This window comes from Trachypithecus francoisi, unplaced genomic scaffold (assembly GCF_009764315.1).
Source record: "Trachypithecus francoisi isolate TF-2019V2 unplaced genomic scaffold, Tfra_2.0 Lachesis_group11, whole genome shotgun sequence".
NCBI classification, from domain to species: domain Eukaryota; kingdom Metazoa; phylum Chordata; class Mammalia; order Primates; family Cercopithecidae; genus Trachypithecus; species Trachypithecus francoisi.
In genome coordinates, this window is record NW_022681456.1 from 102,003,488 (window position 1) to 102,027,291 (window position 23,804).

Here is a 23,804-nt window from a genome sequence, read left to right on the forward strand (position 1 = left end):
ATAAATATAGCTATTAGTGTTCTTTTTTGGTTTTCATTAGCATGGAATATCTTTTTCCATCTCTTTATTTTCAGTGTATGTGTATCTTTATAGGTGAAGTGTGTTTATTGTAGGCAACAGATCATGAGGTCTTATGTTTTCATCCAATCAGTCACTCCATAACTTTTGATTAGCAAGCATAGTCCATGTACATTCAATGTTATTATTGATAAGTAATGACTTCCTCCTGCCATTTTGTTATTTAGTTTCTGGTTGTTTTGTGGTCTTCTCTTCCTTCTTTCCTTCCTGTCTTCCTTTTAGTGAAGGTGGTTTTCTCTGATGATATGATTTAATTTTTTGCTTTATTTATTTATGTATTTATTGGAGATGGACTTTCGCTCTTGTTGCCCAGGCTGGAGTGCAGTGGTGCGATCTTGGCTCAGCACAACCTCTGCTTCTGGGGTTCAAGTGATTCTCTTGCCTCAGCCTCCTGAGTAGCTGGGATTATAGGCATGCGCCACCACGTCCGACTATTTTTGTATTTTTAGTAGAAATGGGGTTTATCCATGTTGGTCAGACTGGTCTCAAACTCCTGATCTCAGGTGATCTGCCCGCCTGGGTCTCCCAAAGTGCTGGGATTACAGGCATGAGCCACCAAGCCAAGTCTTAATTTCTTGCTTTTTATTTTTAAAGTATACATGGTATGTTTTTCAATTTGAGGTTAATGTGAGGCTTGCAAATGCTGTCTTATAACTCATGATAACTTAACACTGATTGCATAAACAAAAAAAAAAAACACACACACAAAAAGAAAACTAATAAAAACTCTACACTTTAACTTCATCTCCCCACATTTTTTTTTTTTTTTTTTGAGACGGAGTCTCACTCTGTCACCCAGGCTAGGGTGCAGTGGCCGGGATCTCAGCTCACTGCAAGCTCCGCCTCCTGGTTTATGCCATTCTCCTGCCTCAGCCTCCCGAGTAGCTGGGACTACAGGCACCCGCCACCTCACCCGGCTAGTTTTTTGTATTTTTTAGTAGAGACGGGGTTTCACCGTGTTAGCCAGGATGGTCTCGATCTCCTGATCTCGTGATCCGCCCGTCTCGGCCTCCCAAAGTGCTGGGATTACAGGCTTGAGCCACCGCACCCGGCCCATCTCCCCACTTTTTAACTTTTTCTTTTTGTGTATTATTGTACTGGCTATGTCTTGAAAAATTATTGGAGTTATTATTTGTGATTGGTTCATCATTTAGTCTTTCTGCTTAAGTGTAGTTTACTCACCACAGTTACTGTGTTATAATATTCTGTGTTTATGTACTTATTATTACCAGTGAGCTTTCAGTACCTTCAGATGATTTTTTCTTGCTCCTTAACATCCTTTTCTCTTAGATTGAAGAACTGCCTGTAGCATTTTTACAGGACAGGTCTGGCATTGATGAAATCCCTCAGCTTTTGTTTGGGAAGGTCTTTAATTCTCCTTCATGCTTGAAGAATATTTTTGCCAGATATTCTATTTCTAGGGTAAAAGATTTTTTTCTTCAGCACTTTAAATATGTCATGCCACTCTTTCCTAGTTTGTAAGGTTTTCACTGAAAAGTCTGCTACAAGATGTGTTGGAACTCCATTGCATGTTGTTTGTTTCTTTTCTCTTGCTACTTTTAGGATCCTTTATCTTTGACCTTTCAAAGTTTGATTATTATATGTCTTGAGATAATCTTCTTTGGGTTAAATCTACTTGGTGTTCTATAACCTCATTATACTTGGATATTGGTATCTTTCTTTAGGTTTTGGAATTTCTCTGTTATTATCCCTTTGAGTAAACTTTCTACTTGATCTCTCTCTCTCTCTCTACCTCCTCTTTAAGGCCAATGACTCTTAGATTTGCTCTTTTGAGCCATTTTTTAGATCTTGTAGGCATGCTTCATTCTTTTTTTGTTCTTTTTTCTTTTGTCTTCTCTATTTCCAAAAAACAAAAAACAAAAAAAAACTGGTTTCAAGCTCTCTAGTTATTTCTTCTGCTTGATCAACTCTCGTATTAAGAGACTCTGATGCAGCTGATGCAAGAGCCTAGTGCAGTGGTGGGAGAGGTATCGGCAGGAGCAGCACTGCCGCCGGGGCCTAGGGGTGACCCGTCTGACCTCCTGTCCCTGCCGAGCCCACTCGAGCCACAGCCATGTCTGGGGACGAGATGATTTTTGATCCTCCTATGAGCAAGAAGAAAAAGAAGAAGAAGAAGCCTTTTATGTTAGATGAGGAAGGGGATACCCAAACAGAGGAAACCCAGCCTTCAGAAACGAAAGAAGTGGAGCCAGAGCCAACTGAGGACAAAGATTTGGAAGCTGATGAAGAGGACACTAGGAAAAAAGATGCTTCTGATGATCTAGATGACTTGAACTTCTTTAATCAAAAGAAAAAGAAGAAAAAAACTAAAAAGATATTTGATATTGATGAAGCTGAAGAAGGTGTAAAGGATCTTAAGATTGAAAGTGATGTTCAAGAACCAACTGAACCAGAGGATGACCTTGACATTATGCTTGGCAATAAAAAGAAGAAAAAGAAGAATGTTAAGTTCCCAGATGAGGATGAAATACTAGAGAAAGATGAAGCTCTAGAAGATGAAGACAGCAAAAAAGATGATGGTATCTCATTCAGTAATCAGACAGGCCCTGCTTGGGCAGGCTCAGAAAGAGACTACACATACGAGGAGCTGCTGAATCGAGTATTCAACATCATGAGGGAAAAGAATCCAGATATGGTTGCTGGGGAGAAAAGGAAATTTGTCATGAAACCTCCACAGGTCGTCCGAGTAGGAACCAAGAAAACTTCTTTTGTCAACTTTACAGATATCTGTAAACTATTACATCGTCAGCCCAAACATCTCCTTGCATTTTTGTTGGCTGAATTGGGTACAAGTGGTTCTATAGATGGTAATAACCAACTTGTAATCAAAGGAAGATTCCAACAGAAACAGATAGAAAATGTCTTGAGAAGATATATCAAGGAATATGTCACTTGTCACACATGCCGATCACCGGACACAATCCTACAGAAGGACACACGACTCTATTTCCTACAGTGCGAAACTTGTCATTCTAGATGTTCTGTTGCCAGCATCAAAACCGGCTTCCAGGCTGTCACGGACAAGCGAGCACAGCTCCGTGCCAAAGCTAACTAATTTGCTAATCACTGATTTTGCAAAGCGTGTTGTGGAGATGTGGCTGGACAGGTTTGCCATCAGAGTGGATATATCGTTCTATTAAAAACAAGTTTAAAAAGCTGCCAAGATTTTTGGCGAGTGGTTGGTTGGTCTGAAGTCCTTGCAAGATGCTGATATTCAAGCTGTTGACATACTCATTGCCTACTTTTAACACCTGTCAGAGAAACGTGATATGGGGTAAGGAGGTGCTTTTTAAAAAATCGTTCATAGACTTCTGTAAAATGCAAGATAAATTAAAGTTATTATAACAGTAAAAAAAAAAAAAAAGAGACTCTGATGCATTCTTCAGTATGTCAACTGTATTTTTCAGCTCCAGAATTTCTGCTTGATTCTTTAATTATTTCAATCTGTTTGTTAAATTTATCTGATAGTATTCTAAATTCCTTCTCTGTGTTATCTTGGATTGGTCACTGGTGCTTTATTTAGTTCATTTGGTGAGATCATGTTTTCCTGGGTAGTCTTGATGCTTGTGGATGTTCTTTGGTATCTGGATGTTTAAGCATCAGGTATTTATTGTAATCATTGCAATTTGGGCTCATTTGTGTCGATCCTTCTTGGGAAGGCTTTCCAAGTATTCAAAAGGACCTAGATGTTGTGATCTATGTCTTTTGTCACTGCAGCCTTACTGCATTAGGGAGTACCCCAAACCCAGCAACACTGTTGCTGTTGCATAGTCATGAAAGTACTGCCTTGGTGGCCTTGGGTAAGATCCAAGAGAATTCCCTGTATTACCAGGCAGAGACTCTTGTTTTCTTCTCTTAATTTCCCCCAAACAAACTGAGCTTGTCTCCCTTCAGGGTGGTGAGCTTTCCCTGGACCCAGGCAGGTGCAGAATCGCCTTCCTGGAGCCAGGGCCTGGAGTCAGGTACCTTTGGAATTTACTTGATGCTCTTGTCTACATTGACTGAGCTGGCACCCACGCCACAAGACAAAGTCCTTCCTGCTATTCCCTCCCCTGTCCTCAAGCAGAAGGAGTCTGTCCCCATAGCCAGCACAGCCAGAAATGCACTGGGTCACACCTGAAGCCAGCACAGCTCTGAATCTCACCTAATGCCTTTGGCAAGTACTGCCTGGCTATCACTGTTGATTATTCAGGGACAAGGGCTCTTTATTTAGCAGGTGACTAATCCTGCCAGGACTGGTTCTTTCCCTTACAGGCAGCAGGTGTCCTTCTGGCTCAGGTGTGTCTAGAATTGTCATCTAACAGCTAGGTCCTGGAATGGAGGCCCTCAGGACTCTGCCTGGTGTCTTATCCCACTGTGGCTGAGCTGAGTTCCAAGTTGCAAGACAAAGTCCTCTTCACTCTTTCCACTCCTGTCCTCAAGCAGAAGGAAAGAGTCTCTACCAGATCTGTGAACTGCACTGCCTGTGGTTAGGGGAGGGATGGTGAAGGACTCCTTTGGCTGCCCTTGCTGGTTTCTCACTTGGTCACATGCACCCCAAGTCTACTGGCTCCAAACCCAGCCCAGCACTGCACCAAGACTTGCCCAGGAATTGTACTCCTTCAAGCCTACACTATCTTTCAAGTTTAAGACCCCAGAGCACTTTAGCCCGTGGTGGTGTGGCTTGCTCACCTCAGGTTCTGACCACTGGGATGGACAATTTGTCTCTGATTAAGGCTGGTCTAAATGTTCTCTCTGTGGGCGCTGGCTGAGTTCTGTCCTGTGTTACTTTACTCTCTGACAGGGCCGCACTAAGTTCTAATGCAAAATCCCACAATCACTGAGCACTCTTTCCCCCAATTGCACAGATTATCTCTCTGCTCCACGTGGCTGCTGCCTGGGGGGTATAGAGGAGGGGCTGCATAGGGAATTTAAGACTATCTTTCCTAGCCTCTTCAGTGCTTCTTTCCTTATATGATATTAAAACCAGGTACTGTGATTGCTCACCTGATTTTTGATTCTTGTGAAGGTGATTTTTCATGAGGATAGTTGTTCAATTTGGTGTTTTTGCAGGGGGTACAGTCACTGGAGGCTCCTATTTAGCCATTTTGCTCTGTTTCCTCTTGTTACTCTGAACCTGTTTCTTGTGGGACAAAGGAAGACTCAATGTGTCCCCAAAGAAGGGAATTTCCTGGCTCTGTCCAGAGTCCAGATATTTCCCAAACACAATAAATCCTGTGGCAGAGGACACTGAGTGCTTTCACAGGAAAACAAAACATAAGCCAGTATCTTTTGGCCCTCGTTACCCAATTGTCACGAGGAGGTGGCACAGGAGTTGTGTCCTGATTTTAATCAATTTAAGTGATTCTGAAAATGTCAAAAGGAATTCCTCCCCTCAGGACAAAGCTGCATCAGAGATGTTTCTTCTACCTCTTGCTTCCACATTCAAGATATGGCTTGATGCCTCATTGCAGAAATGCCTATAAATCAGGTTGGTGCAAAAATAATTGCGGTTTTTGCCATTACTTTCAATAGCAAAAACCACAATGACTTTTGCAGCAACCTATCAAATTTGGCTCCCTGAAATCCAATTTCATATGTTACAATTTTGTTAAGTTTGGGAATTGTTAACCCATAATATAACTCAATAAAATAATTAATTGAATTATTTTTAAACTAAAATAGTTTCACAGTCAGTAACAGCATATATGCAACTCCAGAAGGTCCTCCTTCTACTTTAGAACAGCTCACTGGGTCACAGCCTCCTTTCACATTTTCTCAGACTACTAATGCAGAGAGCAGAGGATAATTTCCTACCCCTCATGCTCATGATATGGCTTGTGAGATGTTTAAGTCACTCTGGCAATCTCCAGAATACTAACCCTCTCAAGCATCCTATATAATGTATGATATTGGATGGCTGAATGAAAAAAAGAAAAAAGAGAGTCAGTCTGTGTATTTTTACTGAATGCTTACATGTGTCAGGCACTGTCTAGGCATCGGGGTTAGTGATGAACAGGCTTTATGAAGGTTACATTTTTCATTTCTCTTCTGGAGTAAAGATCACCAATTTTTCATAGTTATGAGTAGAGAGAGTTTTCTCTCCTTTTGGTGATAAAATGAGTCTGTTCTAATTCTTAGAGAACTGACATTAAAATATTAATTCATTATAGGTGTGTTAAGTTATTTGTTGCAGGTTTCAGCATATGGGAACTTTATTCTTTAGGTGGTTCTTATGTAATATAAAAAAATTAAGATTCAAACACGTAAGAAAGACAAATTTATCCAAATGTCTTGGTTGTCCACTAGAGAGAAACATTTTTGAAAAGAAACAAGATGGTTTTCCTCTCAGGAATGTTACTCTTGACCAAGGATTTTTTATCTTGGCACTATTGACATTTTGGGCCAGATCATTCTCTGTTGTGAAAGTTGTCCAGTGCAATGTAGGATGTTTAGCAGCATCTCTGGCCTCCCTTCATTAGATGTGAAAACCTACTGCTCCCACCCGACCCTATCTGCCAGGGGTGATGACAAAAATGTCTCCAGACTTTGCTAAAGGTGCTCCAGTGGGAAAAATTCCTTCTGCCAAAGAACCATTTTTCTAGAATTTTCTTTAATTTTCATTTCATACCAGCACATTCTTTAAAAAGTCAAAATTCAAGACTTAAATTTCTACCTATGAAGCTAAGTACAAACATGACCTCCTACCAATCTTTACTTTATAATAAATCATTCATAACTAATTACATTTACCCAAGCAAATTACATGTATGGAAAATCTTGATAATATTCAAAGTGGAGATGAAGGAAGACTTTTCAAGAGAAAGACTTCCCTCTTTTCATTTTCACCAAGTTTCTTTCAGTGTCTGTGCTATAAATGAGTCCATAATCCCAGCTCTCACAAAACTTGAGCTTCTCAATTTCATTCAACCAAATCTATTATGGGCAAACTCAAAAAAGAGTGATGATTGAGCCAGTACAGGGTCAACTGAGAAAAAAGTCATTTAGTATTGGTTGCTGTATATGGATAATTCTATAGATAATCAAGTCAATTTCATTTTCAGATAATTCTGTTGGCTTTTTTGAAGGCTCAAAGAAAATACTGTGTGTTGAGAGACATCTCATGTAGAAAAATGGAGTTCTGGCTGGCAAAAGGCATGATAATATGAGCTGATTATATCAAAGAAAGTCATTGCTTTTTTGTAAAAATCAGTAAATGGAAGTTTTTCTGCTTCATCAAAATTAAACATTGAAATTCTTTCAATAACTATGTTAGGAAAAGCATTTACAAAATAATATTCAAAATAATGTCAATGAAAAAAGTTTACACATAAACTTATGTAATGTCTATTACAAATCCTTGTGATTTTTTGTTTTGTTTTTTGAGGCAGAGTCTCGCTCTGTCACCCTGGCTTGAGTGCAGTGGTGTGATCTTGGCTCACTGCAACCTCTGTCTTCTGGGTTCAAGCAATTCTCCTGTCTCAGCCTTCCGAGTAGCTGGGACTACAGGCATCTGCCACTATGCCTGGCTAAGTTTTGTATTTTTGTATTTTTGTATTTTTTTTTTTTTTTTTAGTAGAGACAGGGTTTCACCTTGTTGGTCAGGCTGGTCTGGAACTCCTGACCTCAGGTGATCCACCCTCCTCGGCCTCCCAAAGTGCTGGCATTACAGGCGTGAGCCACCGCGCCCGACACCCTGTGATTTTTATCAGTGGAAAAGATTGGAGAGGAGTGAAATAAATGAGAGCAATTGTATAATAGTGTAGTAGGATTAAGGCTATAGAACTTTGCTTCCTGTCTGTACTATGTTTTCATGACTTTCAAAAGGCAATTTAGGTAGGGTGTGATGGCTCCTGTCTGTAATCCTAGCACTTTGGGAGGCTGAGGCATAAGGATCGCTTGATGCCAGGAGTTTGAGACCAGGCTAGGCATTATAGTGAGACCCTATCTCTACTAAAAATAAAAAACATAGTAGGGCATGGTGGCACATGCCTGTAATCCCAGCTGCTAGGAAGACTGAGGCAGGAGGATCCCTTGGGCCCAGGAGTTTGAGGCTGCAGTGAGCTATGATGGCGCCACTGCACTCTAGCCTGGGTGACAAAGCGGGACCCTGTGTTTTAAAAAAACAATAATAATTTTAAAAATAGTAAGGCCGGGAATGGTGGCTCATGCTTGTAATCCCAGCACTCTGGGAGGCTGAGGTGGGTAGATCACCTGAGGTCAGGAGTTCATGACCAGTTAGGCTAACTTGATGAAACCCTGTCTCTACTAAAAGATACAAAAAATTAGCCAGGCATGGTGGTGGGTGCCTGTAATCCCAGCAACTCAGAAGGCTGAAGCAGTAGAATTGTTGAACCCGGGAGGCAGAGGTTGAAATGAGCTGAGATTGCACCACTGCACTCAAGCCTGGGTGACAGAGTGAGACTCCATCTCAAGAATAAATAAATAAATAAAATAAAAATAATAAGATAAACTAAAAAGGCAATTTAATAATACCTACTTTAAAAAGTTCTTAGAAAGTAGTAAAATTAGCCAGGCATGGTGGTGCATGCCTGTAATCTGAGCTACTTGGGAGGCTGAGACAGGAGAATCCCTTGTACCTGGGAGGCAGAAGTTGCAGGAGCCAATATTGTGCTATTTCACTCCAGCCTGGGCAACAAGAATGAAACTCCATCTCAAAAAAGAAAAAGATAAAAGAAAAAAGAAAGTAGTGATAGCCAGTATTTTATCGTCTCTACTTTTGCTGTGGGCACTAGGAGTATAAAAAAATTTGGAAAACATACTTTCTTAGTTTAAGACATATTTCAGTTATTTTTAAAAGTGTGGCCCAACTGATATTAATAAACATTGTCATGGGCTGAACTGTGTCCCCCTAAAATTCATATGTTGAAGCCCTAGCCTACAATGTGATAGTATTTGGAGACAGGAACTTTAGAAGGTTATTAAGGTTAAATGAGGTCACCAGGGCAGGGCCCTAATCTGACAGGACTGATGTCTTCATAAGCAGAGAGAGGGACACCAGAGAGCTCTCTAGGCAGACACAGAGAAAGGCTATGTGAGGACACAGAGAATAATAGGCAATAGTCTGCAAGCCAGGAAGAAAGGCCTTTCCAGAAACTAATTTTATCACCACCTTGATCTTGAACTTCTAGCCTCCAGAACTGTGAGAATATAAGTGTCTGTTGTTTAAGCAACCCATTCCGGTATAGTCTGGTATTCTGTTATGGAAGTCTAAGCAAACTAATACACACACAAATGCATCTGAATAGAGATGTAAATTTTTTTGACTAGTGAGTCAAATAGTGCATAATAATTGATATCAACCTTTTAATTTCTGGAGTACTTTTTTTTTTTTTTTTGAGATAGAGTCTCGCTCTGTCACCCAGGCTGGAGTGCAGTGGCACAATCTCTATCCACTACAACCTCTGCCTCCTGGGTTCAAGCGATTCTCATGCCTCAGCCTCCCAAGTAGCTGGGATTACAGGTGCCCACCACCACGCCCGGCTAACATTTTGTATTTTTAGTAGAGATGGGGTTTCACCATGTTGGCCAGGCTGGTCTTGAACTCCTGACCTCAAGTGATCCGCCTACCTCATCCTCCCAAAGTGTTGGGTTTACAGGCATGAGCCACTGTGCCCGGCCTGGAGTAAACTTTTATAATGAAGCAAATATGGCTGTTTCATATTCCCATTTTGTAGCAGAATAGTATGATCTTAGTTCTTGGTTTTCACACATTTGTGACAATACAGCCAGGTATTTTATGATGAATTACAAAGACCTAATTGATCCAAGCCTTGAAAATGTATATATCAGGGTGGGCACAATGGCACACACCTGTAATCCCAGCTACTCAAGAGACTGAAGCATGAGGATTGCTTGAGCTCAGGAGTATGGGACCACCCTAAAATAGCAAGATCCCATTGCTTAAAGCAAACAAAAACAATTGTATATCAGTCACATATCTGTTTGTCAAACAATGAAAAAAAGTTTTCATCTAGATTTCTTTCTTTTTATTGCTTTAATTTCCTGAGTATACCCCAAATTATTCAATTAAGCAATGAACTTAGGTACTTTTCACTATGGGCTTGTTATATAAAGTTTTTCCCGGAGAAATTTTAAGTTCTTAGTAGACGAATGTTAACTCCCAGGGGAATTGTGGACAGCTGTTGGGAACAGGCCTCACTAATTGGATTAGCAATACTCCATAGTCAAGAAAAACCAATTTGTAAATGGTCCCAGCTGGGGAGAGATAGTCAAAGCTGGTCTTAAGAACACCAAATTTAGCAATCACATCAATACATTCTTCTTAGATTGCTCTTGCTTAGCACATTAGTAAGTCTTTTTAAAAAATATCAAGTTTAACAGAAACGAAGAAGGAAAGGATATGACCTAAATCCACCATTTCAATATAATAGATTAAACACATGTATTGAATGTCTACTATGTGCTACACACTATGTTAAGTGCAGCCAATGAATGTGTAAACATCCTTGCTAAACGTAAAGCATTATAAAAATGCGACCTGTTGTTAATATTGTAAGTTATAAGTCAAACAGCATCAGCCTATGAAGATGATAAAATGAAATAGAGAGCCACAATTAAATGTAAATTTTGATGCTTTTTATTTGCTCTTGGTGATTTATAAATTGGATCAGCTTACAAATAAAAGAATGGTTGATCTATTAAAACCTAATGAGAACAGGAGTTCAACTGAATGGATAGTAAGCCAACACTTTTTTTTATGCTTTGCTTAGAATTAAAGGCTTTTTAAAATAGATTATCATTGTATTAGTTTAGAGTTCTCCAGAGAAATGACCAACAGGATATCTATCAATCAATCATCTATCTATCTTCTCTACCCAATCTCTACAGAGAGATATCTATTAATCGATATTTAGATATCTTTCTATCTCCAGTCTCTGTGCTATAAATTAGCCCATAACCTCAGCTATCACATAGTTTGTGTCTCTCAATTTCATTCAGTCAAACTATTATGGGTAAACTCAAGAAAGAATGGCAATTGAGCTAGCATGGAGTCAGCATAGAAAAAAGCTGTTTAGTAATGGTTGCTATATGCAGATGATTCTATGAATAATCAAGTCAATCTCATCTTTAAGTAATTCCATTGCCTTTTTTGAAGATTCAAAGAATTCTGTGTGTTGAGAGGGATCTCTCTCTCTCCATTTCTCTTTCTATAGAGTTATCTAGATAACATCATTATCTAAATATTAATCATTATCTAGATATCTCTTTCTATATACGTATAGATACATACTACATCTGTATATATTTGTGTATATACATATATCTCTCTATATATGTGTATATATGTATCTACACATACATATATAGATATATGTATCTACACATACATATATAGATATATATGTATCTACACATACATATATAGATATATATGTATCTATATAGAGGAATGTGTGTATATACATACATATATGTATGTATCTCTGTATATAGAGATACATATATATACATATATACACATATATATAGAGATACACACATATACATATATAGAGAGAGATATACAAACATATCTATGTGTGTATATATATATTTATAGATTATATATATATAGAGAGAGAGAGAGAATCATTTACTTTAAGGAGTTGTCTCACATAATTTGTGGAGGCTCGAAAAATTTAAAATCTGCAGGTTAGGCTAGCAAGGTGGAGACCCAGGGAAGAGTTGCAGTTTGAATCCAAAGGCCATCTGTTGGTATAGTTTCTTTTGGCTCTGGGAAGACGAGTCTTTGTTCCATAAGGCTTTCAACAGATTGGATGAGGCCCACCCACATAATGAAGGGTAACCTACTTCACTCAAAGTTCACCAATATAAATGTTAATCTCATCCAAAAGCACCTTCACAGAAATATCCAGAATAACTTTGACCAAATACCTGGGCACTGTGGCCCAGCCAAGTTGACACATAAAATTAACCATCACAAGTCCACCTGTGTCAACTTGGTGCCTGTATGCATCTCTTTAAACCACACTTAATGTCAATAAGAAGGTTATAATTCCATCTAACATAAATACAACTATCCTGCGTACAACCAAAAACACACTAACCCTTTCCCCAGAAGAGTATGCAAAGCTCTTGGTTGATGTTTACTTTTTTTTCGTGATATCTGTAACTTAAATTTTATGATGGAAAGTTAACAATTCTCAAATACTACAATAAAAAGTCAACACATCTTATGCTACATGATAAAGGGACAAGAGAGGGAAGAAAGAAATATTTGCTATGCACACACATTCATAGCAAAGTAAGGAAGAGATATTCATGATTATGACAGTCCTCATTTCTGTAGCTGGTCACATAGTCATAGCTGGTATTTATAGCTACCTTCTTCCACTATTCATTTCATGTTCCCTTTTCCTTCATTAAGCACCCCAGGTAGTCAAAATCTTTACCTCGTGGAGTGACCCAAACCTTCATTCCTGAAAGGTCTGGCCCATAATAGTCCTGCCTGGGTTGGGTCATTGCAATTTTCCACTGACCTTAATCACAAGGCATGATAATACCAAGAAACACCCTAAAGGATCTCCTGTGTTTCAGACAGACTCTTCCTTACCTCTACTGTGGAGTAGCAATTCTATTTTCCCCTAGTAGTCATGGTTGACCACCCCAACCCAGTAATAGTAACTCCCTTTTTTGCCTGTTTATCCAGAGTCATGAGGAGCTCAAAGTTTCCAGTGGCAGTGCTAACTTCCAGTTCAGTGGAATTATTGTTAGGTCTCTTTGTGGAAGCATTTCTCCCTCTGGAACTAAGACCTCCAAGCTAGCAGAGCATAATGTCATAGGGACAGGAAAATATTTTGCTAGTGGGTCACTAGGCGTAATAGTGAGTGATGCCACTCCGACATCCACCCCTTGATCTTGGACCCGTGAATCCCGGCTCTGGGAGAAACAGCACCATATATTAGACACTGATTCAGAGCATGTGCAGCCTTCTGGAGAGCCTTGCACAATCCATGATGGTGGTATTGGTCTCTGTAATCTTTCCAAGAATGTGGTATTGCTTTTGGTTTACTATTTTTCTAGATAGAGGCAGTTCTAGTTGTTTCTTCTTAGCCTTTCCCACCGTAATTCCCTCACTCCACAAGTCAGGGAACTGATGTATGGATTCTGCCAGTTGCTGAGGACATCTCTTCCAGTTATGCATTCTGGAACTAGAGAAATGACCACAGGATGGGTTTGGGGTCTCACTGGGTCTACTGTGAGACAGACCTAAACTAAAACTGACCTCCAATTCTGAGTGGAGAGCCACAGTGATGTTTAGGGTTTCCTGGAATTAGTGTCAGTTCAGATCAGTCTCCAGTTACCCCTCAAAATTCTGGTTATTTCCTTTTTTCCCAACTCACAGTCTCCCTAGTAAAGGGCCAAGGGTGCCTTTGGGAAAGGCTGGGAGAAAGATTAAGTTTAAATTTTTGGCAGTGTATCAGGTCCTTCCTCAGGGGACCTGGCCTCAACGTCATTCAAAAGGTTCTGGGTCTGTAAACTGGCTCACGTCTGGGAATCGATCAGTGGGGCCATGATTCTCTGTCTTGATGAGTCAAGCTACACTTTTTGTTCAGTTGACCTAAAGCTTTTCTGTTTATACAGATCAAGTAAGATTAATAGACTTCTCCATCCACTTCACTTCTAGGAACATTCTAATCAACTAGCCAATGCCGCAGGTCTCTTTGAGTCAGACTCTTCTGATTGCTGTTTTGACTCTGCTGTTCATTACAGTAACCATGCCCACCTTGTCTTTGAAAATTGAGTGCCACTACTTGGTCCCTGCCACCCTAGGATCCGATTACTCCCATTGCAGTTAGGTTTTCCAATTCAGTGACAGGAGCTTCCACTGTAAATTCTGTTTTTCAGGAAGGGCGATCACAGAGCTCTTCTAGGATGCTGGGGCTCCCCTCACAAATTTATTTCTGTGGCCCAGCCAAGTTTACACAAAATTAATCCATTATATTTTCTCCTAACACATTCGCTATATGTAGGACCTCTCTCACATTTTTAATGAACAGAATTCTTGCTTGATGGGTTGGCAGCTAAATGTAAAATACTTACTGACAGAAAGGGAGTTGTATTGATTTGATTTGAAATTATTTCTTTTGTCTATTTTTCAACTAAACTGTTCATTACTGAAATAATGTCATCTTTTAAAAATTCTTCTATTTCTAGACCATCTCAGCTTAAGTAAAAGATAAATAATATGAGGTATAAGATGGGTGAAATGATAAGAATACTGGGCTAGAAACCAGAAAACTTGGACATTAAATCTGATCTATTGCTAACTGTTCATGTAAATCTGAATCTTGAATCTCTACAGATCTGAGATTCAGTTTTCTTTTCTATTAAATAATATTCTGCCTATCCCACAGAGCTGCCTTAATAATCAAATAAAGCAATAACCAGGAGAGATTGGCTGGACCAATGGATCCAAGTGATCTGACCAGAACAGAATGATGTCTCTCTTGTTCAGGATGTTACATGTTAAGGCTGTTAATGCTATTTTGCCCCTGGATCTAACTACCTAGTGGTTATGTATTAATAAATAGTGAGGACACATCTTGTTACCCTGACTAACTAAACACTTGAAACAGAGACTGTATTTTGTGTCTTATTAGTCCTCACACACTAACTAGCACAGAACATTGCAAAGTAACTCAATAAATATTGTTGAATCAATGAATGAATGAATCAAGACTGAAAGTACAAAAAGGGGGTGGTGCACAAATGCTAGTGAGCATTTGAGTCACTTGGAAAGCTTTCTAAAGATCACTCTTTACTAGATCTCATTTTCTGAGATTTTAATTTAGAAAGGCTGAGATAAGGCCCAGGTAGAGGCATTTTAATGAGCATTCCCACTGATTCAGATGTAAGAGGTAAGAGAAATTGATGTAGGAAATTTGATTGAGGCTGTTCTCATTCCAGATCATGTCTTGCACCTTAGAATATATTCTTAATGTAAGCCTATTTTGCCCCTATGATTTGGGATTTTTTACCCTTAAAAGTAATAATAATAAAATAATCTGCTTACTTGATAATTTATATTTCTAATGATACTAGCAAATGGATAATATCAGAAGCAGCAGAGCTGGACTCCAGTTCAGCCACATTCTAAGTCTAAGCTTCTAGTTACACTAAAGTAATTGTGATGCAAAGACATTTCTACCTATTTTCTATGAACATCAAAGATCACAGATGTCACACATAACAATACATGTATTAGAAGAGGTGGAATGTAGACATATGCTTTCAAATAAATAACTCAAAGTTTTAAAAAGTATTTTTCCTTTGGGTTCTTGCTTCCTGATATTAAAAGTTGAAACAAATGGCTATCGAATGATGTTGAAAAATATAGTGTAAATGCATGCACAGATAATAGAATAGCATACCAACGATTAATAAACTTATTGTACTACCATGGCATGAAAAAATCTTAATTTCTTCTCACAAGATACAGTTATTTCCTCTGCCACTGATATGGGTTAAGAGATTTATACAGTTTCATTCATGCAGAGTTTAGAAATAAAATTGAAAATTTCTATTGCTCAGTTCTTACAACTGTATCTCAATGTGTTATTCAACCAAGGAAATGAAGTGGAAACAAAATAGTTTAGATGTGTGAAGACCTTTAACAAGGCCTTGCTTAAAAGGAGATTAATTCAGCATCATAAACTAAGTCCATCAAGGAGACTATTGATTCACGGAATTACACTGAAAAACTGCTACAACATCATTGCACAAATTACTGTTTGCAACAAAAAGATGATAGATATAAAAACACATTGTTCTTTTGCTGATATGTGGATTAGGAGAATTTGTTAATGTCAATGATTAGACACAGTATTCATTAACTGTATCTGTCAGAAGAAAAGACACAGCATTAGTTACTTCATACAGTGAGACTCCAGGAGCTTAGTCACTGCCACACATCAAGTAATTATTATTGAACCATGTGGAAAGTTATGTTTCCTAAAAAAGTTAATGTGACGGTTAATTATGTGCAAATCAATATAATATAGTAAACTGGAAATCCTTATTTCCTAATGGAAGTTACTGATCATAACCTGTGCCAATAAATTAACAGTCCATTAGGAAATACGTGAATAAACGTAAATATATGGTTTGTAAATATGCAGTTAGTTCTTTATGTCAGTTATTAATTATTATGAAATATTAGTTCTTTATGAAGAACTAATGATGAATTAAAGCTAATAATTTCCCCACCAAAATTGTCTCCATAGGAATTTGTTCCATGTCAGAACAATAAACTTCAAAGAGTATACTTATTTTTATCTGGTAATATACAATTCTATTTAAAAATTAGCAAAGGTTTTAGGCATTTGTCTTTAAGAGAAGGTACTCACAGATCTGCAAAAATTACTTCATATCAGTGTTAAACCGTGAGTAGTAGCTATAGTACATAAGAACACAAATATAAGAATGTGATTTTTTCATATTATTAAGGCTGCTGTTTTATCATCTAAACTCTGCCATATAGTTCTTTGACCCCTTATTTTAGAATTTATATGCCAATGCAATTTATTATTGACCTGTTTTGTATCTAGGGCAAATACCTATGTTTATTTTGTTTATTTATCAATCTAAAGTGAATTTTGATTTCCTTTTGATTTCTGTGTATCTCACTCTAAGCTATTGCAAAGGTGTGGAGCTAAGGGAAAGACAGAATTCCAAGTCTAAATTCCTGCCTATTTTCTAAGGGCCTGCCTCCAGTCAGAAAGAGGTGGAATTAGAAGAGGTGAAATGTTGAGATATCTTTTCAAATCAATAACTAAAAGTTTTTAAAACTTTATCTTTTCCTCTGAGTTCTTGCTTTCCAATGTTAAAAGTTGAAACAAATGGCTTTTTAAATGATGTTTAAAAATATAGTGCAAAGGCATGCACAGATAATAGAATAGCATACCAATGATTAATAAACTTACTGCATTACCCTGACATGAAAGGGTTAGATCTCAAAGCATCCTAATTTCCGCGTACCATGACAGTAAAAAGGAAAATCTGATGTGTGTATATATATAAAATATATATAAAACTGTAATTATATATATCTAGCTATACTTATATAATTATATATAGTATAGTATGTATGACAATATTACATAATATCAAAATAGTAAGGTGACTACAGGAAGGAGTTTCAGCCCCTTTTAGTGATGAACAGTAAATCATTTGTGTACTGTGAAGTTGGTTTTGAATGAGAAGTATTATTGGAGATGCGGGAATGCAAGAAGGTATCTGGGGTAGTGATGTTAGGAAAGCAAGGGGAGATGAGAAAGTCCGATGTATATTCTAAGTGCAAAGTATGGCTGTAGAAATTAGTTCCTGGGAGGAAAGCAAAGAATCCCAAGCTAGAAGAATAGATGACAACAGAAGATGGAAATCCAATGCCGACATAAAGAGGTAGATTTTTATAGGGACTGGATATTTCTGAGCACTAAAATTATAATGACCAGAAGAGGCTGAGAATGAGACAAGAAACACACATCTGGAGTCCATTTCAATGGTCCAGGCCAGAGGTATGGAGGAGTTGAACCAGGGCAAGGCAGCAGTGGTGCTCATACTTTAATGCAAATCAGAAAGAACCATCTGGGGAGTTTACCTATTAAACTTGCAAATTTGGAGACCGCCAAGCCCAACCCCATTCTGATTCAGGGGATGACTAATATGATGAGTACTGAAACATAAATAAGGCAGATGTGGGTTTGAATTTTAGCTCTACCATTTACTAGCCATGATCTTAGGCAAATGGCAGCCCATACCAGTTGCTAGTTCCTCATTTGTAAAGTAAGAATAACATTATTGGGAAGATTTACTTTAAAAGGGCAGACAGGGCCAGGCGCAGTGGCTCACACCTGTAATCCAAGCATTTGGAAGGCCAAAATGGGTGGATCACGAGGCCAAGAGATCGAGACCATCCTGGCCTACGTGGTGAAACCCCGTCTCCACTAAAAATACAAAAATTAGCTGGGCATGGTGGCATGCACCTGTAGTCTCAGCTACTCAGGAGGCTGAGGCAGTAGAATTACTTGAACCCGGGAGGCGGAGGTTGCAGTGAGTCAAGATCATGCCACTGCACTCCAGCCTGGCCGTAGAGCAAGATTCCATCTCAAAAGTAAACAAACAAACAAACAAACAAACAAAAAGCGTGGACAGAAACTGGCCCGTTTTACAGTTGAGTCAATGAGGCTGCAATGGAAGGGATGGGTAGTAGAAACACTGGAAGGACAATTTCCTTTTTCTCTTAAACTCTTATCATATTTGATCTTGTATATTTGTGTCCATGATTTTCTGCTGTACAGGTTCTTTAAGGGCAGAGACTTTAGTTATTGCTGTATAGCCTAGATAGTGGAATTGAATGAATAAGTTCTGTCAGATCTTGTCTCTAGCTGCATTTGTGTTCATCATCGATTTCATATCATATGCTTGGGTTCTTTAGGGCAGTAACAATAGATTCACTTTACATCTCTAGTGCCTGGGAAGCTCTCAGTGTCCAATCAATGCTGTTTAAGAGAATGAATACATGAGCAAATGGATGGATAAATGGGTGTTTGGAAGATAAAGTGCACACTAGTAATGGCTGAATGCTAGGCCAGGTCTCTTTTCTCTGAAATCCTGATCTCCAGGGTCTCTGCCACGCAAAATGCAGGAAGCTCTCCCTGTCACTTTGAGATATACAGTCCCTAAGAGGTTGTGTGAACCAACTGGCTTGGAACATATTTCTATTAAGTCATTGGAATAAGTTTTGCATTTAAAGTTCAAACTTGGCACCACTTCACACTGACACTAATAAGAAGCTACTTTATGTCACTATGTCACCTTTCTTTCCTGTTCACTGAACAAGGCTTTAAAATTGTATTTAATGTGTTCATTGGCACATTCTTTCCTGAATTCAGCATTTTTGGAGCATGAAGTGACCAAAATAGTCATTTTTGACTTTGTATAAGTTCTATGATGAATCATTTGATTATTTTTAATTCAACCAGATATTGGGAGCACTGGTGAAAAAAGAACATACAGGAATATCCAAATGACATAGCAGATAATAGGAAAGGTAACGTCTACTATCACCATAATAGCTATTTGATATAAGTTGGGAAATTCATTCATTCATTCATTCATTCAACTGCTGATTAGATGTGCACTACATTCCAGGGATTGTACTAAATGCTGGGGATACTATGATGAATGAGACACCTACCTGTTCAGTATGAGGTGCTTTGTCTCTCATCTTTTAGAGATTCTTATTATTGAGTTTTTAACAATTCAGATGCCTTTAAACTCACTGATATTCCAAGAAGAATACACCCTAAACTCAACATGATGTTAAAGACTTATTAAGACCCTGGAGTTTCTTTTGGACTTTAACAGTTCCTAGAAGTAAAATGAGTAGGACAGCAGTTTCAGACTTTCCTAAGGAATTCAGAGGTATTAGGCCTGTAACTGCTACACCATTCCAACGCTGGCATAATTCCACAGAAAATGAGCAGGATATATTAGCATAATCCGAGTTTCTCCACATCTGCCCATTTCTAATCCAGAACTCCAACACTGAGATCAAGACAAACACACCAGATAGCAGTACTTTCAAACACTTAATGACATTATATTATTTACTGAGCATCTGCTACATGACTGCTCTCTGATGAATGCTTCATTGAAACTGAATTTACAAATAAGGAATAAAAATGAAAATAATAAAATAGAACTTTGACCCACAACCTGTAGCAACTTGCCCAGGAAACCAGCCCCTTATCTGTAATAAACAATTCAGGAAGCCAGCCTGCTATGAGTCAGACTTGCAGGAAACCAGATTGCTATCTCCAGTGACAATCCAGAAAGATAAATGATAATTTCTGTAACAACTGGCCCCAAACTGACAAGACTTAATTACTGACAGCTTCCCTAATTTTTGGCCCCACTTCTAATAAACACCAACCACAGAAAGTCAAAAATACATCCTCTAACCAATCACACGGGGCACCCCACCTCTAGCTGGCCTGCTTATAGCTTCCCCATGCCACAGCCTCCAATCAGGGCATAGCTGAAGCCTTCCTGTTTTCCACTGTAATGCTTTCCCACTCTCCTGTGTGCCTTTGAGTCTCTGCTAAAATATAAGTGATGGTGGCTGACTCCGTTGCTGTAGCAAGCTTGGAACAATTAGCCTTCCTTTTTTTTCATTTGACAGGTTTTCATTTAGTTCCACACAACTATTATACCCATTTTTACAGATAAGTGGATTTATAGGGCCACACAAGAAGCAGAGCAAGAGTTGGAACCTGATCTCCCTCATTCCAAAGTTATCCTATTAACTAGTACCCGAATGTAGAAAAGAGAAGAGGTTTTTCCTTTACTGTCCTCTGCTATACCTATTGTGTCATTTTGAGTAATTTCCTCTTTCCTTAAAAGAAAGTGATTCCATGTATAATATTAGCCTACAGTCCTACTGGTTTTGCAGACAAATGCAATTCAGATGCACTGGTAAGAGTTTAAGGCGATATCGAGGATGATAACGGCAACCCTACTTCTGTATTTCTTTACCATAGGTTGAATTATGAACAGTTGGGAGCCCAGTGGGTGGTGAGACTTGAGGTGCTCCTCGGGAAACAGTTCTCTGTACTGTCACCGTGTCACAGGACCACAGCTCACTTCTGCTGCCTCCCAGTGACCCGATTAGGGAATTGCACTTAATAAGTGTGGGCGTCTATGTAACTTGAAAGCATTTAAACGTTAACATGAGAACTTGAGGACACAGGATTTTAGCACAAACTTATTCACTGAGAGGACTGGGTAAACTCCCTAGTATAATGCTGTTCAGAGGTCAAAAAGATAGTTGATTAATAATAACATTTTTTTAAAAGAAGCTTTCTGTTTTCATTACTATACCTTATTTGTCATTTTGAGTCACCCAGTTGTAAATGGAGTGAAGCCAAGGGAAAGGACTGAAATACATAAGCTTCCTTTCTAGTTCCTCAGAAGTCCTGAAGTCTTGTGTCCACACTTGTGTGACTCCTTTGGTGTAAAGTGGCGTGCTGAGCATTAACATGGATGTTTGCAAACATGTGAGGCAAGACCTGTGCTCAGCGTTCACACTTAGCACCAGGAGAAGCCCATGTTGCCTCCACATTTGCCATCCTCAGCTGTCACAGAATACATAGGCTGAGGTGATTTCTCTGTAGAGACTCTAGAGAGGAAAGGGGGGATTTGCTCACAGCTTCGATGCACGCACCCAGGGTATGCTACAACCATCAGCAATTCTCTCTGGAATCAATCATTCCCTGGAGCATCCGAGGTGCTCCTGCCTCCTCAGAAATGAAAGGCAGGAAAAACAGCAAGTAACCCAAGTCCTGCTGCTGCAACAGGCAACAGAAAACAGGAGACTCTTTGTTTTGAAGGTGTTTGCCCTGCTTTTCATTTCAAATATTGATCTGGGAAAGGAAGGAAGATTTTACATTTCATACATCTTTTAAAAAGAACTCAGCATCAAAGGAAACATTGAGAACATTGTCAGGTTGTGGTAAAGTCTGCAAAAAACACCTCAGTGTGAGAGAATAAAAAATAAATAAGAGAATTAGCTGGAGAGACAAGAGGAAGGAGAGGGAGAACAAAGTCATTTTTATTTTTTTCTGAAGAGAAGGGAAAAATACTTAGTATATACACACTAAAACAGAAACCATGACGTACAGAATAACTAGGTAAGATCAATCTAAAATTTACAGAAATTCCTCTTTCACTTTCTTGAGAAAGTCTTTCTAGATTTCCATCAGATACAAAATAGAAAGCCACAGCAATATTAGAAGAAGAAGAAAAAAGATGAAGTGGAGACATGTATACATATACGCATTTTAGCATATGTATACATACAAAAGCATCCATACGTTATATTTGTACACACACACATTATATGTATATGCATAGCATGTACATAGCTTAATCTTTCTTTAGTACACATTTAGAGTGGCACTTTCAGTACTAGCCTTTAAACACACAATGAGGCCAGGTGCAGTGGCTCACGCCTGTAATCCCAGCACTTTGGGAGACTGAGGCCAGTGGATCAATTGAGGTCAGAAGTTTGAGAACAGCCTGGTCAACATGGTGAAACCCTGTCTCTACTAAAAATACAAAAACTAGCTGGACGTGGTGGCACATGTCTGTAATCCCAGCTACTCGGGAGGCTGAGACAGGATAATCACTTAAACCCCGGAGGTAGAGGGTGCAGTGAGCTGAAATCACACCACTGCACTCCAGCCTGGGTGATGGAGTGAGATTCAGTCTCAAAAAAAACAAAAACAAAAAATATATATATACACACACACACACACATATACATATATATACGTGCACGCACACACACACACACGATGACATTCCTAGTGCTTTAGAGAAACATACATATATTTTTAAGATGTACATCTTGTGTCTGTGATTAATTATAAAGTTCAGTTACTTTTTTCAATGACATCATCTCTGGATATACTTACTAAACACTGCCTGACTACATTCCAGAGAGGACCAAGAGAGCTTGAGTGCCTGGTGGGAGAGGGAATGCCCATGAAGCAACCTGGGCTGTGGATGATGAGACAAGGCAGTGAATTCACGTTTTCAAATGAAAAAGAAAATCCCATGTTGTGCTATGATCTCTCTGTGACACCCCACCCCTTCTGGAAGTGTTTGCTACACAGTTATATTGGTTGTATTATTGGAAAGTGGTGCAGCGTCGCCGGTGGAAGTCATACGGAAGGAGGATCCTGACAGGTAGTGAGCCAGTTAGCAGGGAGAGGTAGAATTGCATGGAAGCAGGACTTCAGAGTGAGAGTTGATGGTGAAAGGACAAGTTGGCCAGGAATCCCTGGAAATACAGGTGAAAGCTCTGACTTCTGGAATGCTTGGAATCTGGCATGAGTTATGTTATTTGCTTACTAAAGGGAAGGTTGACTCCAACCTGGCATTAAAAGATCTGAAATTATACTGTTGTGTATAAACGGTGGTAAGTGAATCTTAAGAGTCTCGCTGTTCACAGATGGAGTCAGGAGAATATAAACATTGGTCTTTTTGATAGCGAAAGAGATTTTGGAAGCTCTTGGAACGATGGAGGAGGTAAAGGCAAGAAAATTGGGGCAGCAGATACCATCTCAAACATAGGATAAAAGTATTATGGGAAGTAAGAGCCAGATGACTGGATAGTGGTTCACTGAAAAGGACTAATATGGGGGCAAAGAATACCTAAATCATCTTTCTGTTTTAAAACATGGAAAGCTATCTGTCCTTCTTGTGTAGCAACAATAAATGAAATGCAACAATAAGATTTCTGTCATTAATAAAGTCAGAGGATATATATTAACTATCTACTTAGAAGAATTTTCAAAACCTGAGTTCATATGTACAAAGGATTTGCCAAATTTTAAATTATTATTACATTGTTGAAGGATAATATTTCTCTGCCTTTGCACTTTGAAAAAATATAAAATCTTTGGTTATGATGACTTTGGGGAACATTTGTTTTGTGGCTTTCCAGCATCTTCCTGGACTGGTCATCACCTCACATCATCTCTTCCCATGTGGTTAGTCTTCTGGGGGCTGTTACTCAAGATGCTTTGCCCCTCTTAGCCAAGGGATAAAAATTTTAACTTTGAGTAAAAGGACACAAAGTTTTACACACACACACAGACACACACACACAC

The 23,804-nt window shown here is 38.8% G+C and overlaps 2 protein-coding genes across 5 annotated transcripts in view; one reads left to right on the top strand and one right to left on the bottom strand.

Annotated features, from left to right (window-relative positions):
• FAR2 (fatty acyl-CoA reductase 2) overlaps positions 1-23,804 on the bottom strand; it is a 188,938-nt gene that overhangs the window by 67,948 nt on the left and 97,186 nt on the right. The gene's annotated exons all lie outside the window — the stretch shown is intronic.
• LOC117090340 (eukaryotic translation initiation factor 2 subunit 2-like) lies at positions 2,039-3,463 on the top strand. The gene has a single exon (XM_033222543.1). The coding sequence runs from the start codon at positions 2,153-2,155 to the stop codon at positions 3,152-3,154; it is 1,002 nt and encodes a 333-aa protein (XP_033078434.1). The 5' UTR covers positions 2,039-2,152; the 3' UTR covers positions 3,155-3,463.

Coding starts and splice junctions, on each gene's coding strand:
- LOC117090340 (XM_033222543.1), top strand. CDS start 2,153: ATGTCTGGGGACGAGATGATTTTTGATCCTCCTATGAGCAAGAAGAAA.